We start from the raw sequence: 14,752 nt of genomic DNA, 5'->3' as shown, positions 1-14,752 counted from the left end.
CTTCATGTTAATCGGTTTTAATTCTTCTGTGTCTCAGTAGCTAGCCTCGCTCCTTACACAGGACAGCTCATCCAAGCCTGAACTTCTAATGACAAACCAGCAACCGAGACTAAGGGACAACACCACAGTGAAGAACGCAGAACAACACCCACCCAACGCCTACCTGGGGCTTCTCTAGAGTCCCATCTCTATGGTTAGCATGTGAGCACTCTGTTCTCTGGAGGACTCAGTGAGCACGGCCAATCATTAGACCACCACACGGGCACATGGTCAGAAGGTTCTCCCATGATTGGTTTCCAACGGAAGGGCCCGCCCAACCACTTCCGGTATGCTCCTTTAAGTGGACGCCCAGGCGCCGTTCCGGTCTTTCCGAGTCGTGGCGGGAGCAAGGTGAGGTGGGCCGACGCTGTCCCCGGGAGCGGGGTGGCGGGCGGCCGGCGGTGATGACAGCCAATTCAAGCACGTGTTAGACTGCTGAAGCGGGTGATGCGAACTCCACACTGAGCCAGCCGCGGCGAGGGCGGGAGGGCCGGGCAGGCGGACGGACACCCGCTCACCCACCGCTGTGCTTGCAGGTCCCGGCCGCGGACTTCGGATTTCCTCCAGTCTCAGCTGGACTTCATGGTTCCACGACCCCTTCAGGCTCCTCAATAAAGTGTTCGCACCTCAGCCCGTGTGTCGTGTGTGCCTTTCTGTTTGCGTTCCCGCGACGCGCTGCCTTTGAGCCCCCGCTGCGTCTGCGCGTGGCGCCGGGGGTCAGGCTGCAGCGCCAGAGCAAGGGCTCGTGCATAACTGGGGCCGCCGGCCACTCGCGGGCGGTCCTTTTAAACGCGAGCGACACGGCCGCCCGGGGTGGGGGTGGACGCCAGCCTCGGGGGGTCGCACCGAGTGCCTCACTCTCGCGGGATGGCGCTTCGCGGCCGGGCTTTGCCCCAAGTCTTGACAAGTTTTGGCTCCAGGCTAACGTGTGGCTGCACTCCATTTGTGAGAAAATACTCCGGAGAACTTTGGAGAGCGTTAAAGCTTTGGGCAAAGTAGAAAACTGGAGGGGCAAGGGTGGCAGAAGGCGGCTGAGCTGCATTGGGCTCCAAACTGCACAACCAAAAGTTACTGTGCTAATGTCGCAAACTAGAAAGTTAAAAGAGCAGGCTTGGAGGTGCCAGGATTTTAAAGATTTTTATTGGAAAGATTTACAGAGGACACAGGTCTTTCCATCTGCTGGTTCACTCCCCAAGTGGGTGAAGTTGAGCTGATCAGGGTCTCAAACACTTGGGCTGTCCTCTGCTGCTTTCCCAGGCCACAGGCAGGGAGCTGGAAGGGAAGTGGAGCTGCCAGGATATGAACTGGCACCCATATGGCATCCCAGTGCATACAAGGCGAGAATTTGAGCTACTAGGCTACCTTGCTGGGCCCCTCTACGTTTTGTGACCTCTCGCCTCATTTCTGGCTTGAAACCCCAAGTTCTGCTCATTGGCTCCTGGGAGCTCGCTGTGCTTCGTGAGTGATGGTGGCTGGGTATGCTGAACTGAAAAGCCAGCCAGACCTGTGGCACAAGAAGTGGCCTACTGACCACCGGCAAATGGAAGGCCCTGTGAGGGCACCTAGTAAAAAGGAATTGGATGCTCCTCTAGTGTTTGATAGGAGATGTTTATTTTGTGAACAAGGCAAGCGATTGTAAATCCTCACATGGTGCAACAAGGTAGTTGTGTGAGCTACACAGTAGTGCATCTAGTCCTTGCCTTTATTGCACACAAACACCAGTGAACCAGACATGCGAACCTATACAATGATAAGTTAGAACAATACACAGACTGGAATGGTCAAATAATTTAAGTCAAATGCTTTAATGGTGCAATTAAAGTCAAATGATACTTTTAAATATACTAATTTCTTTAAAGTCATTCAGGCAGATGCTGTTTAAGAAAACCACTATCGGCTTTGTCCACAGACGTGAATTACCAAAAGTTACCCCATGGTAGTTTTGATTCAGCTGCAGCAGTCAACAATAAAACATTGTATTAAATTTACTTTTCAAAGCAAATTATACAAGTGGAGCCCCCCAAATTGTAAACTAGATTCTGACACAAATGCACAAAATTAAATTGGCAACACTGAAGAAAGGTCACATGTTAATTTTGAGATCATGTAGTGTTTGATGTTCTCTGTTTTGGCTGTCAGAAGGGATATGGCCGGCAGGACAAGTCCCACACCAACTAGATGGCCACGCGTTTAGATTCCTACCTAAAGCATCCTGGACACACAGGAAAACCCAGATTGGTTCCTGCCTACCCCCAAGTGAGTCAGATGCAGGTGTTTGACATTTTCACATATGCTCATGATGTTAGAAACCAGGTGACTGTACCTCATTGGTAAAAGGCTTGGGATGGATGGTTTGATCTCATGGCTTTGCTAATGTTCATACAAATCCCACTGTCCCCACTCCAGTTGATAGTGTGTTGTGGGTGTTATTTTATGGCTGCTTGCTTCCAAAATGCACAATTCAGCAGGAAAAGTTGCTCTATGTCTTGTCACCAGTGAAATGGCTCACAAAATGCCATTCCCCACCCTCCACACATTAGCACATCTGACAACCTCTGTAGTCGAAGGTTGTGATCAAGTACAAAGTATAGAAGTGGAAAAAAAAGTCCCACTGGGCACCGGCTGCCTGAGGGAAAGCTTTGAGGGAGGAGAGGAGCCTTCTAGTTGTGCAGCTTTGCTCCTGATATAAGAACTGGCAGACTGGAAAAAAGCCACAGCATGAGTCACCTGCAAGTTTGAGTCCACCGTGATGATTCAGCCTTTGCAGCAGGAAACCCAGACACTTGTCACTGGATGCGGGCAATGACACCTCACAGTGGAATGGGCACCAGAGGGCAGAAGCAATCCTTTGAGAAACAGTAGCTGTGGCCCAGGAAAAGGTCAGTGCCACAGCCAAGATGGCAGCCAGGAACCCCAGGCCTAAGCCAGGTCTCAGAATACTGGGACGTTGGTCTCAGCACAGCGGGTCAGCAGCCTCCACCGGCGGGTCTTTCAAGAGGCAGGAGGTGGAGCGAGGGTCCATGGCCGAGTGCATTATCGGGATATAAACATCATCCATGTTTGGCATGACAAAAACTTTCTGTAGGAAGACATCAAAGGACAGTCATGGGAGAAGGCTCTGTCAGACCCACCCTACTTTGGATGATGATTTTAGGCTTTAGACACATTTTGGAAAATATGAAAATTTTGTATACATTCTGAACAAATTCCTACACCATTCTTTAACTAAGAGTGAGGGATGTCAGGAGTGCTTGAATACAAGAACTAGCAAATCTGTCCTGTGCCAGAAGCAGCCTTTGATTTCATATGCATGTAATAAAATCACTCACATGAACTGATGAACATTCAATTTAGAACTGGCTTAACTGCTGACTGTTATTTACAAACTACTATGGTTAGAGCACACACACTCCAAGTGAATTTATCCTTTTAAGTCCTAGTAGTGACCTGTGAACTGGTATTTTTCTCCAAATCGGCAACATCACACAAAGCCTGTTTTCAGAGAAACTGTTCATGGAACATGCCAGGGTGTGCAGTGGCTGATGGCAAGGGCCCTGTGCCCATCTACTGATAACTTCCTAGGTGACATCAGGCAATCGCTCGATCTTTGGTAAACCTGTCTTCCCAAAACATAAAAGAAAGTGAGCAGGTTCCAAGACGAGGGGCTGCAATTTTCTTCAACTTCCCAACGTGTCTTAGAAAGCACGAGGCACCAGTCTCGGCCCCTTCCTCTCCTTTGGCTTCCTATCCCTCTAGGAGGGATGAGTTGTCCAGACTCCTAATGCAAGACCTGAGGCCAGGAGAAAAAGCCAAAAACTGAGGGCGTGTGCCTCGCTCCCCTCACTAGGTTCACAGTACTTTTCCACTTGGAACAATTTTCCACAGGGAAATAATTAAGCTTTTCACAAAACTGGTTATCAGTTGTATATCATTCCAGTTTTTAAGTTAACACTGTAAGAGTAATTAAAAAGCTCATGGAACTATGGAATTAAAAGATGTTGTGTAGCCTTTTTTTAATTTCTAGTCTTTTTCATATTAAGTATTTTTCATGAACTTTTGGATATCCCTTGTACTTTTTTAATGCAGTAAGTCAAAATATATCATTGTAAAAACAATGTAGGTCATTTTTAAGAGAAGAGATTCACTTCAAGGCAAATAAACTAACCCATAAAGTCGGGACAAGACAACTGTGCCTCAAATATGTCAGAAAAATGTGCCTCAGCTCTGCTCTTTGGAAACTGTCCATAGAAGCTCCCTGATGTGTGCTCCTCTGGGATGAAGGCGGCAGCTCTCCTCAGACTCTCAGAGGGGACCCAGCCCCAGGGAAGCTCGGGACCGTGTCTGGCTCAGGGTTCTGACGGGCCACACCCCCCCAGCAGATGGCACACCACCTTTACCTGAAACTCTTGCTCCAGCTTCTTCTCTATCCAGTCTGTCACGTGAACTAAAGTCACTTCTCTCTCCCCAAGCTTTGGCCGCGCTTTGAGCTCCACGTACGGTGGCTTCCGGAAACCATACCTTTTAGGAGAAGACAACTGCCATGTTTAGAAGTCCAGAAGAAGTGGAGGAGCACTGATGGCAGACCTGCCTGCTGCCAGGAGCTGTTCTTTACCACGGAACCCGTAAACCCCTCCTAGAGATAACTGCCCGGCCAGGGGAGCCGCGGATCGCTGCTCCCTGCACAGGGCTGGGTGGCGAGGACATTCCAACAGTTCCCACAAACAGGGGCAGATGGGAAACAAGCACCACTGGAAAAGCCAGGGCGTGGGTGCTGTTTCTTGGTGGTGTTTTTCCTTAAATACAATGACCTCTTTCTTTTCTGGTTTTATAATGTAGTAAACGCACATGACAGAACCCCCACTCAGTGTTGATAAAATGAAAGCAGAAGACACTGCCTCTCCCAGAGAGCACCAGCTCACCAGCTCACAACTCACAGCTCACAGCTCACGTGCCTGGGAAGACATACCTGTGATGGCCTCCAGTGGGACCGACCAGCACTCAGAACTGCTGGCGAAGTGTCCAGGAGAGACACTGGGTGCTATCAGGACTGTCTAAACACTGTAGGCGGCCATGTCATACAGACTGCACACAACAGGGACATAAGACTACTGAGTACTCTCTGAGTCTTTCAGTCCTGCTCTTGCTGAGTCACCAACGAGTCAGCACTTTGGCATGTCCTGGGGAGCACGATCCCAGGGAGTTAAAGAACTGTACTTCCCACCAAACAGTGGCATTTATGCCCAACAAACGGAAAAGCTTGTAGGAAAGACATGCTGTGTCAAGACTGTATAGTAAGGTATTGACATGATTATTTCTGAGCTTATTTCTTTCTTTTCATTTTTCTCCCCAATTTCTCACTTTTTACAAAAATATTTATTTTTATTGGAAAGTTATATATACAGAGAGGAAGATCTTCCGTCTGATGATTAACTCCTCAAACAGCCGCAATGGCTAGAGCTGAGCTAATCCAAAGCCAGGAGCCAGGAGCGTCTTCCTGATTTCCCACGCAGGCACAGGGTCCCAAGGCTTTGGGCCATCCTCGACTGCTTTCCCAGAACACAGGCAGGGAGCTGGATGGGAAGCAGGGCCACATTAGAACCAGGACCCATATGGGATCCCAGCATGTGCAAGGCAAGGACTTAAGCCACTAGGTTACCACGCTGGGCCCTCTCTCTCTCTTTTTTAACCAACATAATAAAATCTGAAATCTAAAAGGTTCTTTTTAAGTTTTCCTGGGAGGCTCAGCACAATAGCTCAATGGCTAAATCCTCACTTTCCAAGGGCCAGGATCCCATATGGGCACCAATGTGTCCCAGCTGCTTCACTTCCCATCCAGCTTATCTACTTACGGCCCGGGAAAGCAGTAGAGGGTGGCCCAAACCCTTGGGACCCTGCACACATGTGGGAGATTCAAAACAAGCTCCTGGATCCTGGCTTCGGATCGGCTCATCTCTGGCCATTGCAGCCATTTAGAGAGTGAGCCAGTAAGTGCAAGATATTCTGTCCCTCTCTCTGTAAATCTTTCTAGTAAAAATAAATAGATCTATGTTTTTTGGGGAAACAACAGCATCATCATAAAATGGTTACTCAATTAAGAAATCTCCTTGGGGGCCCAGCAGCGTAGTGGCCTAGCTGCTAAAGTCCTCGCCTTGAGCACACCAGGATCCCATATGGGTGCCGGTTCTAATCCCAGCTGCTCCACTTCCCATCCAGCTCCCTGCCTGTGGCCTGGGAAAGCAGTGGAGGACGACCCAAGGCCTTGGGAACTTGTACCCGCATGCGAGACCTGGAGGAGGTTCCTGGTTCCTGGCTTCAGATCAGTGCAGCACCGGCCATTGCAGTCACTTAGGGAGTGAATCATCGGAAGGAAGATCTTCCTCTCTGTCTCTTCTCCTCTCTGTATATCTGACTTTCCAATAAAAATAAAATCTTAAAAAAACAAACAAACCAAAAAAAAAAAAAAAGAAAAAATAATAAAGAAATCTTCCTGGGCCTGGCGTGAAAGCATAGTGGCTAAAGTTCTTGCCTTGCATGCGCCAGGATCCCATATGGGTGCCAGTTCTAATTCCAGTGGCCCAACTTTCCATCCAGCTCCCTGCTTGTGGCCTGGGAAAACAGTAGAGGACGGCCAAAGCCTCAGGACCCTGTGCCTGTGTGGGAGACCCAGAAGAGGCTCCTGGCTTCTGGCTTTGGATCGGCTCAGCTCTGGCTGTTGTAGCCACTTGGGGAATAAATCATTGGACAGAAGATCTTTCTCTGTTTCTCATCCTCTCTGATTTTGCAATAAAAAGAAATAAATCTTAAAAGAAAAAAAAGAAGAAATCTTCTCTGACCATTCCAACACAGCCCTGGAGTCAAGGATATGGACCTGCAATGGACCCTGGAGCATCATTTTTATTTGGTGGCTGGCTTAGTGTACCACAAGGGCTGTCATGCACCACTGCATACATGTGCAGCCATTTTACAGAACTTGGAGTGGCAGTTCAAAATGAAATGCGCAGCTGATGAATCTGGGCCCCTGCATACTTTATGTCAGTGTTTCTGAACCTTGGCTTAATCACCACCTCCCTCTCCTAAGATCCTGTAGGATAGCTAGCCTAAGCACATCTGTATCTTCAGCAAGTTCCAGGTAATTTTACATTTCCCAACCACTAGTTCATTCTCCAAATGTCTACAATAGCCAAGTCCAAGCTAAGCTGAAGCCAGGAGCCAGGAACTCCATCCTGGTCTTTCACATGGGTGTCAAGGACTCCAGTATTAGGGCCATGGTCACTGACTTCCTAGGGGCATTAGCAGAGAGCTGGATTGGAAACAGAATGTCTGGGGCTCGAACAAGCGCTTGATATGGGATGCTGGTGTTTAAAGTAACAGCTCAGCCCACTGCTTCACAATATCAGGAACCACCCCCATCTTCCAGGTGATTCTAACACACAGCTGGGGCTATGAACCCACTTGCTGGACAAATCCCTTGTCACAAAGTGCGCCTGCCCCTGCTTCCTCACCATCTAAGCCAGCTCAGGAAGTCTTCCTGACTGCCCAGAATCTGCTGGAGGCGTGTCCTCCAGCTGTCCATTAGGCCTCACCAGGCCCTCATCCAGCAGGATGTTGTAAAGACTAACCAGGTGAGGCACTCAGGCCTGGGCGGGCAGAAAGTAAGAGCTCTGTCTACAAACGGCAACTGTTGTTACTGATGGGAGAGGCAGCTTTAGAGCAAAGACTGTGAACAGATACGGCTTATCTCATAAAATTCACGAACTATTCTAAACTGCCCTAAACCTAACAAGTGATGGTGGATCCCTAAGTGTGAATGAGCCATTTACAGAAGTGGAGGACTATCGGATTTACAGCTTCCATTTAGGCCCCATGAGTAACAGCTAGCAGTGCTCCCACCCGGTTCCTTCTATAATCTCAAATCAAGTGGCTGGGATTTCTACAGTTACACTCAGGTACCTGAGCACCCTCTACGCACCAGATTCGGTCAGTCGGGGGTGGTGGGATATTGACGGCCAAGGTGCCTCTACATTCTTGCACTTCAACAGTCAGCAGCAGGGGTGTATTGGAAACCTCTTCAATCTTCTTTTTAATGAACTCTGTCTCTGTTGCCTTCTGGAAATATTTTGACTTGGTAATTTTATCAACAAACCTCATAATCTTACTTGTCCGATGACCTCCGACGTACCTTTAATGAACAACATAGGGATATTAAGGGGAGCTTTGTCCTTTAAACTAGAAACCTGTGGCTGACCTGGCTTAAGAGCAGCACTTCTCAAGCCTGGCCCTCCTGCCAGTCTGGGTTGGGTAACTGCATGGAGGGCGCTGTATGATAGGATGTTGAGCAGCTTTGCTGCCCTCGTCCTATCACATGGCAGGAACGGACTGCCAGCCATGACAAGTCCAAAAGTCTCTGAACTTTGGCAAATGGCTCTTGGGGACGCCAAGTCACCCCAGCTGGGAAGTATTCACAAAAGAAGGTGTAAGGTCCAGCCCCAGCCCAGGTCCAAGCCTGAGTCCTGACAGTGCGGCGTTGGAAAAGTCCTCACACAGGGACCACATCTCGCCTGCCTCACCTCTTCCTACTACAAACACTGGTGAGAAATCTTATGTCTGCTCAGAGATAATCTCCAGAGAGCAAATTACAAATCCCACAACAACACCAGGTACACAAAACAGTAAGTACCACCTGTCCTCAGGTGTGTTACACCAACACTGAGCTGCCATTCCTCTGCAGAGGGCCTGACACATCTTAAAGATGAGCTGACTCAGCCATGTTTCTGCAAGTCACCAGAGAAGCTATGGAGAAGCTTCGGTGTGCAGGAGCAGATGCTCTAACAGCAAGTGGGACCAGCCAGCGGTAGGGAGGGTTTGCACCACACACCAGGGCAAGAAGCCCGCAATCTGAAGCATGACTTTTCTTTTTTTTTTTTTTAGTCTATTTTATTGTGTTGTTGTTGACAATCTTTACATAGTTAATTACAGTTAAAGAAAGAAAAAGAAAAAAAAAGGTTCAGGGGGATAGGGAAGTGGGCAATACTATTATGTCCATATTAAGCATGACTTTTCAAACGAGAACACTCTTCAGCTTCTCTGGTGTTTACTCAAAGGGAAAGAGGGAGGCAACTTGGTTGAGAGTCTCTCAAGTAAGGAAAGCCACATAGATCTTTATGCTTTGGGACCCCGAATTTAAACCAGACACTGACACTGGATATTAATGTAAAGACTACCCACTCAAATCAACATGGGAAAAGCAGCAGGATCACAGATGAGGGAGGGGAAAGGGCCCTCCCCAACCTGCTGCCCTAGCAGGTAATCGGGCAGACTCTGGGAGCTCTGATCCGCTTACCCTTCAGCTCCTGGGAGCAGCTGTTTGTCTCCCCCACTAGGCTCTGGGGCATCGTCTTCGTCAGAGGAGCCAGCGCTGGAAGATTCCTCATCACTGTCAGCCAGACAGAATGCCCTGGGCCTGCAACTGAACAAGGGCACAGTCATCACCACAGCCTGCGCAGGGACCAAGTTCTTGCTTAGGTACACGCATCCACACATAGGAATACACTCAACCACGATGGGACCAAGACTGCCAAGCTACCCCACAACAGGCTCCATCCAAGAGTGCTTGGATGGTGGGTTCCTTGGCAGATCCCCCACATGGCCCTGGGGCACTGTGGAACGAGTCCGCTCATGAGCATGCGTCAGAAAGACAGCTGGTGGGTTGATGCAATCCACATAAAATGCAGTGATTTAATCAGGAGTGAGGGAATGGCAGCAGATGAGGAGAACAATGTTGAGGGGTGAGGTGACAGATGTGTGGGAGACATGAGCACATGGAAATGTTGGGGGTAAGTCCATAGACTTGGGCTGAGCTCAATAATTTTAAGGTTTTCTGGCTTAGTTGCCCCCCAAAATGACATGCCCTATCCCACATCTGCCCTGTGCCTCCTGAGGGGAAGAGCTGGCACACACAGACATGAGTCTCAGGGATTCTGGGAGCCAGGGGCCTGCCTAGCAAAGTATCAACTTAGAAAGACCATGCTTTCACTAAGGGAGCTAAAGCTCACCAGCGAGCAGTGGCCCTCCTCGCTCCAGGCCCGGGGGAGCCTCCATGTCTGAAGGAATAGGGTGGCTGGGCCAGCTGAAAGGGCAAGCAGTTGGGGTTCCCCTACAAGGGGCACTGGGGGTTTCTCAGCCACACTGCTGCACCACCTAAGGTGGTACCTTCCTGGATGGTGTATATCCAAGAGAACGTTCAGGTCTTGGTCTCTGGGGCTGAAAGACTGAACTGGGACAGAATGAACAAGGAGAGCAGTAACTTCTGAGCACACTGAGCAAATGAATGACACCTAGCAGAGGCTGACTCTCATATTTCTGACAAGGACAAAGTTAGCTGGACCAGGAATGGTGGCAGAGCCCAGGCCCTCCCTCCCTACAGCTGCAATCTTCTGCTTTCCTCTGATGCTCTTGGGTCAGCAGAAGCCCACTGGGGCAGTCACACTTGACCAATGGAGGCCCAGGGCACCCAAGGGCAGACAGCATAAATGGCATGGGCACGCAGGCTGGGCAGTGGCCCCACCATGTACTGGAAAGTAGAGCTGTTAACACAAGGTCGAGCCCGGCTGTAAGAAGATCTGAGGAGTGGCTTCCTGGCAGAACATGTGGATCCTCCTCAGTGTCAGCTCTTGCAATGTTGAGGCCATGCTACCACCAACAGGAGAGGCTTCAGTTAAAGGTAAACATCCTCTGCACAACAAAAGCCGCTTGCTCCTGGCCCTGACTCTCTTCCTGGTTAGTCCAGGAGTTGCTTTTGTGCTTTCCTTTGCTAGTTCCAGAGTTGTTTCCGGGTGTTTCATGGATGGGTAGCTCTCATAGAGCTCTTTAAAACATGATTCCCCAGAAAGTCCAAACTGGGTTCAGGCATAAAGACTTTCAGAGATGTGAGTCACCAAGGAGGACAGCAAACACCTGGAAATGCTCCTCACTTCTGCACCAGCGGATACCTGCCCTTGGTCCTTGTGCTGCCAGGTGCCCTGCTTCTCATCCACACAGCCTGCAAGGCTGCCTGAAAGATGTGCTGAGCCACTGTCATCTGGCAGCTCAGACCTGGGAGACGCCAACGGCTGAGCACGGTGGTGGTCTTAGGCTCCCACACGAATGCTCTGTAGGACACATGCTGTGGCTTGCAGCGAATAATCTACACCATGCTGTATCAGTAAAAGCAGACCAGACCATGGGACATTCTGATTTTGACCACATGGCATCTCTGCACTGTGGCTGCATTGTGTAGTATCAGATACTTCCTAATTAACTGTGTAGCTAAACATATGGCTGACTGACACTCAACTAGGTCACTGGATGTGCATTTCAGGATCTCAACCTTACAATGCCAGCAAGAACTTTAGGAAAAGACACAGTGTACATCCTTAGAGAAGATGTGCTAGAGAGTGATGAGTGAAACCATTTTAATCACACTGCAGAATTCTACATGAATGTGCTACCCCTGCAAAGAGTCACTTTAAAAGGCTTATTCCAGTTATGCTACCTCTGCTGAAAAGGCTTTGGGAAATGTGTTTGGTATCAGATATGTATGAAAAAGTGAATTTTCAATCCCTGATATTCTACATGGGTCTAATATTCTAAATTGCATAACAATCATCACTTTGGATGACTTCCAGCACTTTCCCTGAGATCCAAGTCATCTACAAGGTAAAGATGGCTTGCTGTCATTGTCACTCAAGATAGTTAAGAGCACACCAGACTCTAGAGGCAATCTAGAAAGTAGCACCCAAAACACAGCATGTGAGGAATGAGCCTCTGGGTTGAATGGTTCTGGAGGTGTCTAGAGACTGCAACCACTCCCTACCCCTGCCATTCAGCCTCAAGCCTCATGATGGAGGAAGTGGAGAAGCAGAGTTCAGAATCACTCCTGGGATTCTGTTCCTAGTCAGGGAAGGGCTTCCAGAGGCTCTTGATGCTTCCAGAAACTGAGGCAAAGGATGCGTGTAAAAGCAGCTTTCTGGAATAAGAATCCAGAGTGCTGGGCCCGGCGGCGTGGCCTAGCGGCTAAAGTCCTCGCCTTGAACGCGCCGGGATCCCATATGGGCACCGGTTCTAGTCCCGGCTGCTCCACTTCCCATCCAGCTTCCTGCTTGTGGCCTGGGAAAGCAGTCGAGGACGGCCCAATGCATTGGGACCCTGCACCCGCGTGGGAGACCCGGAAGAGGTTCCTGGTTCCCGGCATCGGATCGGCGCGTAGCGGCCCGTTGCGGCTCACTTGGGGAGTGAATCATCGGACGGAAGATCTTCCTCTCTGTCTCTCTTTCTCTCTGTATATCCGGCTTTCCAATAATAATAAATCTTTAAAAATAAATAAATAAATAAAAGAATCCAGAGTGCTTACTTCTGGAAGAGGTCCTCATGCAAAAAAGTATTAGAGAAGTTTTTTATCCCAAATGATGTGCTTCTGGACAGTATCCTTTTTTGCTCTGAAAATTAAATGCTAGCCAATCACATATCAGCACAGGAAGAAGCAGAACATTTTATGCCAGACTTTCTAAGGGAAAAAAAGTGGTACTCTAGAAATACATTAGGAGGAAAAAAAAAAAAAAAGAAATACATTAGGAAGCCTGGCATTGCAGCATAACAGGTTACTGCAGCAGCAGTTCAAGGCCCAGGTGCTCCAATTCAGATATCTCCCTGCCAGTGCACCTGGGAAAGCAGGGGAAAATGGCCCAAATACTTGAACCCCTGCCACCCACATTGGAACCCTGGATGTATTTCCAAGCTCCTAGCCCTGACCATCGAGGCCATTTAGAGCATGAACCAGCTAATGAAAGCTGTATCTCTCCCTCTCTTTTGCTCTACCTTACAGATAAAAAATTAAATATAATACTATCACCTTCCAAAGGCACAAAATTTCCCTCTACTCTTCTATGGAAGCACACCTTGCTCAGACACAAGTTCATTCTCTCATAGCCAGACTTCATGAGCTTGAAGTTGTGTCACAAGAACCAACTGAATTGCAGTAAACGTGGAACAACCGAGGCCAAGGCCCGCGGGGACCTGGCTTTGCTGCCAATTGATGCCCAGGATCCTCCTCCACAATGGCCTCCCTGCTGCTCTGTGCTGGCACAGGGCTGTTTTCAGAAGCAGCTTCTTGCACAAGTGTTTCCGACCCAAGTTTTCCCGGCTGTGCTCCCATCTACTCAGGCTCCAGTGTCAGGACTAGCTCTGCCCAAGGTGCTTCCTGTTATAAGCAGTTGGGTCTGCCACCCTCCTCACAAGGCCTGACTGATGAAAACCAGCTGGGTGGGGGAGAGAGGATGAGATGAGGACCATCACAATCCAGACTGGCCAAGTCTGTTAAGGCTGTCCTTGCCAAGAAACACCTTTCAGCACTTGGTCTGCAGTCCTGAGGCCCACAGGCTGCGTCTTTCTGTCTAGGAACAGGATAAGGACAGGCTTCCTTGCAGCTTCACAGGGACCCAAACAAGACTCAGCACTTACAGGGTATGAAATGCTACGTGGGGAGTTGATAAATACCACTCACCAGAAACCACAAATCCACAGATTGCCGAATCCAAACACATTTTAACAAATAGCAGAAAAATGAAGGGAAAATAGCACAGATACAGGTTAGATTGTGTTAACAATTCTCCATTATTAAAACAGGAACATTTCGTTAAGCAACTCTGATAAATTAGGATAAACTAGGCAAAAGAGTATTTCCCACCTTCCCAAATATTGCCACAAACACGAAGACAAGCTCTAGACCCGCACTGTAAATAAGCGGAAATCTGAGAGCCTAAGTCTCATAAGGGACCTGAGAAGGGGACTTCAAAAGGGGTCCAACAAAGAAAGGCTAAGGGTGCAAGGAACAGACTCTAGCCAGCAGCTGTCACGTGGTAAAAACAAGAACATAATGTAAGTTTGCAGTCAGAGCAGTCATTTTAAGGTACGTGGGACTGACAGTGCCCGTTCACCCATCCTAGGCATTTAAGGGGGAAAAAAAAAATCAAGCTTCCTGGATTACCTGTCAATTTTGGAGTGTTACTAAATACAACAGCCCTAGGCCACTACTAAGGAAGCAGAGAGTTTACCAAGCTAATCAATCATGTTACTCAGGGAGAGTGCTTTTCAAAACACCTCACAATCAATCATCCAGGGACAAATCAACCCCAGTGCGAGGTGAGAGCAGAGGGCCGCTGGACACACTGCCGTCTGTGGGCAAGTGGGAGAGTGGACTTCCTCCCTGAGGACTCCTTGCAGAGCGTTTCACTGCTCAGACGTGTCTGTCCTGCTGGCCTTAGTGAGGGATGCTGCAGGTGGACGTGTGCAGCACCAGAGTTCAAGTACTGTCGCAGCTGAGCAGGGCTGAGATTCAGTCACGGTCATGGGGGACAAAACCTGCAGCTCTGTAGGAACAAGCGCTCACACAGGAGCTCATCAGGCACCCAGGGAGCAACTGCCCGTCACACTTGGTCCCAGAGGCATGGCAGGGAAGAGCTGGGCCCCAAGGGACAGGTTAGTAAATTCATATATAGCCCCTTACCCTTCTTTGCCAATTTCTCCAACCTTCAGGGCTTCAACAAGAGGCTCTTTACCTAGTTTGGTCAAATTCATTTTGGTCTCGAGAGTCATCAGAAAGGACCCATTGTAGGACATTTCCAAATCGATCCAGAGTCCTGGAGAAATGGTGAAAAAAAAAAAAAACGTTTTTTTCCCC

The 14,752-nt window shown here is 48.9% G+C and overlaps 1 protein-coding gene and 2 non-coding genes across 7 annotated transcripts in view; 2 read left to right on the top strand and 1 right to left on the bottom strand.

Annotated features, from left to right (window-relative positions):
* The first annotated feature begins 437 nt into the window (after positions 1 to 437).
* LOC118759718 (small nucleolar RNA SNORD104) lies at positions 438 to 506 on the top strand. Its single transcript, XR_004996371.1, has one exon. It is a non-coding gene; the product is annotated as a small nucleolar RNA SNORD104 (small nucleolar RNA).
* Positions 507 to 711: 205 nt separating this feature from the next.
* Positions 712 to 843, top strand: LOC118759731 (small nucleolar RNA SNORA76). Its single transcript, XR_004996384.1, has one exon. It is a non-coding gene; the product is annotated as a small nucleolar RNA SNORA76 (small nucleolar RNA).
* Positions 844 to 2,692: 1,849 nt separating this feature from the next.
* TEX2 (testis expressed 2) overlaps positions 2,693 to 14,752 on the bottom strand; it is an 85,422-nt gene continuing 73,362 nt past the window's right edge. For 3 of the 5 annotated variants that reach the window (XM_058676164.1, XM_058676165.1, XM_058676166.1), the window contains exons 8-12: positions 14,579 to 14,711; positions 9,380 to 9,505; positions 8,009 to 8,218; positions 4,437 to 4,557; positions 2,693 to 3,118 (exon numbers count right to left, since the gene is read on the bottom strand). In XM_058676164.1, the coding sequence (XP_058532147.1) occupies positions 2,993 to 3,118; positions 4,437 to 4,557; positions 8,009 to 8,218; positions 9,380 to 9,505; positions 14,579 to 14,711 (716 nt within the window). In that variant the 3' untranslated portion in view covers positions 2,693 to 2,992. Of the gene's footprint in view, positions 3,119 to 4,436; positions 4,558 to 8,008; positions 8,219 to 9,379; positions 9,506 to 14,578; positions 14,712 to 14,752 lie in introns of those variants that run through there. The other 2 variants (XM_058676167.1, XM_058676168.1) reach the window with 2 other exon arrangements.

Source organism: Ochotona princeps, chromosome 17, assembly GCF_030435755.1.
Source record: "Ochotona princeps isolate mOchPri1 chromosome 17, mOchPri1.hap1, whole genome shotgun sequence".
Lineage (NCBI taxonomy): Eukaryota > Metazoa > Chordata > Mammalia > Lagomorpha > Ochotonidae > Ochotona > Ochotona princeps.
The sequence above is the reverse complement of the archived record's forward strand: the minus strand, read 5'-3'. Positions and strand labels throughout refer to the sequence as shown.